At 40.0% G+C, this 3,509-nt stretch overlaps 2 protein-coding genes across 5 annotated transcripts in view; both read right to left on the bottom strand.

The window, feature by feature from the left end:
- The window catches only part of LOC117101501 (progressive ankylosis protein homolog B-like), an 8,237-nt gene extending 4,911 nt beyond the window's left edge, over window positions 1–3,326 (bottom strand). Inside the window, exons 1-5 of one of the 4 annotated variants that reach the window (XM_033241472.1) lie at window positions 3,064–3,326; window positions 1,910–2,123; window positions 1,633–1,751; window positions 1,094–1,177; window positions 830–994 (exon numbers count right to left, since the gene is read on the bottom strand). In XM_033241472.1, coding sequence (XP_033097363.1) covers window positions 830–994; window positions 1,094–1,177; window positions 1,633–1,751; window positions 1,910–2,123; window positions 3,064–3,147 — 666 coding nt within the window. In that variant the 5' untranslated portion in view covers window positions 3,148–3,326. The remainder of the gene's footprint in view (window positions 1–829; window positions 995–1,093; window positions 1,178–1,632; window positions 1,752–1,909; window positions 2,124–3,063) is intronic. The other 3 variants (XM_033241473.1, XM_033241475.1, XM_033241476.1) reach the window with 3 other exon arrangements.
- LOC117101500 (progressive ankylosis protein homolog) overlaps window positions 1–3,509 on the bottom strand; it is a 24,473-nt gene that overhangs the window by 19,693 nt on the left and 1,271 nt on the right. The window lies entirely within an intron of this gene.

Raw genomic sequence — 3,509 nt, forward strand, 5'->3', positions numbered from 1 at the left:
GTTTATACTTGTTATATACATGTCTCTTATACACATCTAGATGTGTAGAAGAGACAGCTGCTACGTATCCTACACTACAACCGCATAACACTCACGTGGTGCATTCTTAAATATTACACACATTATTTAATTGTATTAGACGATAACACGATATCATTGATTAAACGATCTAACTAGGCCTACACTTGCATCGCAGTAATACTGAACTAGGCCTAGCTTAGGCCTCATGTTTTGTGGAAAGCTAGATAGTCGTTATGTACCCGACAGTCGGCTGCCTTTATATTTTCACCTGTTTTCAGTTTGCATTCAAAGGGTACATTGCTGCACAGCCAACTGTCGGGGATATAGTACCTTCATATGACTACTCATACGTATACAACAGAAAAAAACGTCGCATGGACTAAGTGAAAAATGGAGATCTAAATGAAGAAACGCTGTATTTCAGCAAGTATTAAAACATTTTAGTTTTATTTTAGGCCTTCTTCAAAATACCTATGCCAACAGCAGATGGTTTTTTTGCCGTAAAACCAAAATAGTTTCATCTATGCCGACATTCCGGTCGGTTAGCGTGAGCCCTGACTGAACTCTGCATCGCGATGTAAAACAAAATGTCGGAAAACTTTTCTTTGACGCATGCGCATTTGCATAAATGTCTACACACACACATACACACTACACACAATAAAAAACATAGGAAATAGCAAGAGTGATTACAATAGTTCCTATTGCATTACATGCATAGGAACTAAAAAGTGTGAGCTTTTCTCCAATAGGTCAAGGAGCCAAGTCTATCACTTTTTTACACACTATTCAACATTAATCGCCTTACGTTTGTTTGGGTTTCGTTCGTCCTTCTCACTGTTCTGTGAATGAGGAATCCAATGAAAAGTATACTGAACCGAGTCAAGATGCCAGTGTAGACAGCAATGACTGGAACTAACACTGGTCTTGTGTTTGCTATATCCATTTTTAGTAACCCAAACACAGTGCCTATCTAAAAAGAGAAGACAGCCTACTGTATATTACATACTCCTTTAGAATCTGTTTTTCCGTATTCAACAAACATTGAAAAAATAACAATTGCATGGTTTACCTGAACAGCAACATCCATCACAGATGCGGACCCAACAAGGGTGGTGTGTTTTAGCTGCAAAAGGTAACCTGCTACATACCAGGACTAGAGAATTAAAACATAATTAAATCAAATTAATTTGTACCATCTCCATCAATCGGGATTTTAAAATTGCAGGGGGGAGGGGGGGGGATTTGGAAAGAATAAATATTACTACTTTTTTTTCCCTCTTCCAGTAAAGTTATATTCCAATGTTTGCGTCAGGAAAATATTATAGGAATGATGTTGCCCTACCTGACCTGTTATCATACCAAATAAATTAATATGTTTCCAAATACTTTCGGAAAAAAATTGAAAGTTATTACAGTGGGAATCGAACCTACAACCTCAATATGACTTGCCTATATTGTTATGACTCTGGGCTGGAGGTTGTGAATTCGATTCCAAATCGAATTACTTTGATTGGGAATTTTTTTCCGTAAGTATTGGCAATATACTGAGTATTTAGTAGAATAACACGTAAGGTAGGGCAATACATCACTCCTGTAAATCATTCTTACCATTCCATGAAAAAGTGGGATGAAACTCAGCATCAGTACAGCCTTTCTTGTAGCTTGGCCCACATCCTCATCTAAGCGGAATAGCGTATGAGTTATAAAATACCCAAAGTCGGTATACGCTAAAAAAAAAAAACAAATATAGGACAAAATTATTCCTTCAACAATGAACAATTTAATTTTATAATTATTGTTTTTATGGTTTATAAATGGTTTAAATGTTGTAGATCAAATTTTTAATTAGATCTCTTATTTAATTATACAAAAAACTATTGTTTACCAATTAATAACGCGAGTGTGATGACAATTGCAGAGAGTAGGAACAGCGTTATCAACCCAATCCTTGCTTCCTTCTTGTTGTGCACCAGCACCAAGGAAACGTTTTTGAATTCTTGAAAAGGTCCTGAGGCAAATTGTGTGAGTGTATACGCTATACCAAATATGGCAAGCATCTCGGTGGCATTCTTCGCTGACGATAATCCTCGATTCAAAACCTGGTGAAAATAAAGTACATGGCGGGAGCAAAGTTTTAAAATTTTTCGTCGGGACATCACCCCTCCCCCACCTGTTGGGGACCTCGGACCCCTCGTCGGGGAATTCCTGGCGCCACCACTGACTAGGGATTCCCTCCCCTCCCTGGTCCCCGCTAAATTGTCTGACCAATGGAAGTCTTGAAAATGAGGGTGGTGATGTGGGGGGGGGGGACCGAAGGTGAAGGGGGCCCTTGACGATCGAGTTGAGGTGCCAATTCAAAAAATATGGATTTTAGGTCAACTACTTGACCGTGATTTTTGTTTTTGTTGGGCGACTGGGGGGCCCGCAAATAATTTTTAGAGGAGTGTGTGCACCCCAACCCCCCCGCACGCCCCTTGAGACGCCACTGTGTCTGACCTCTGTAAGACCAGATCACTATTACTTGTAGCTCCAGTGGCCAAGCCTACAGCCTGAGCAGCTACTTTGTGTCGAATAGAGAGCCACGTGCACACTGGTGAACTATGTAGCACAAAAGTGCGTAGGCCTAGGCCTAGGCTCTGGAAGTCCCTCAGTGGTAGTTGAGGTTATCGGTAATTTTCATTTCAAATTTTGCGAAAATAGTCTACAGCACCTGTCAAGTCTCACGCATCTTTATTTTTGCACTGCGTGTCACTCAACTTTTGCAATGTGCTACTTGACTTTTGCACTGCGCCTCTTAATTGTTTGTCCTTTTGGCGTTTCATAGGTGAGTGCTTTGTGTATATGAAATATCGACGCTTGGCTGCACTTAAGGTTTGTGACCTCCAGCATAATTTCAAAAAAGTTGCCAATCTCAAGCAAGCCAGTGTGAGGCCCTTGACAGGTGTGCTATTATAGGTCAGGCCTTATCTGTTTCGTGACCTTTATTTTTTGTCTTCTTAGTCCCTCTCCTGATCATACATACATAAACAATTTATTTACCTGGTCCGAGAGGTCAACTGCAACAATAGTCAAGGCTAGCGGAGCGATGAACTTTGTGAGAAGCCAGTATGCTTTGAAATCCATAATTCGTTTCACTTGTTGACTTCGATGAAATTTCACAACTTACAATGCTTCTTGAAAACAATTCTAATAGTCCTACATTACTTGTTTGGTGAGTTTGCAGTAATCGTAAAATGAAAAGAAAGATCCGGGGACGTTCCATCAGGTTTATGACTTGGATCATGAATGAGCTGAGCGAAATATAGTACTGTATAACAATCAAAGAGATAACAATACTCTTTATATCTATCAAAGATACTAGAAATACAAGATAGAGTTCTCGCATTGTAAAAATGAGGCGGAAGTCGTGCCCAACGTAGGCGGCGCCCTTCTTTTTAACCATGCAAGTTTCCTATACTTCGTGCCCAACGTACAGGGCGCCCTTC

Source organism: Anneissia japonica, unplaced genomic scaffold (genome assembly GCF_011630105.1).
Source record: "Anneissia japonica isolate Jap-2015-1 unplaced genomic scaffold, ASM1163010v1 scaffold287998_len430063_cov162, whole genome shotgun sequence".
Taxonomy (NCBI): Eukaryota; Metazoa; Echinodermata; class Crinoidea; order Comatulida; family Comatulidae; genus Anneissia; species Anneissia japonica.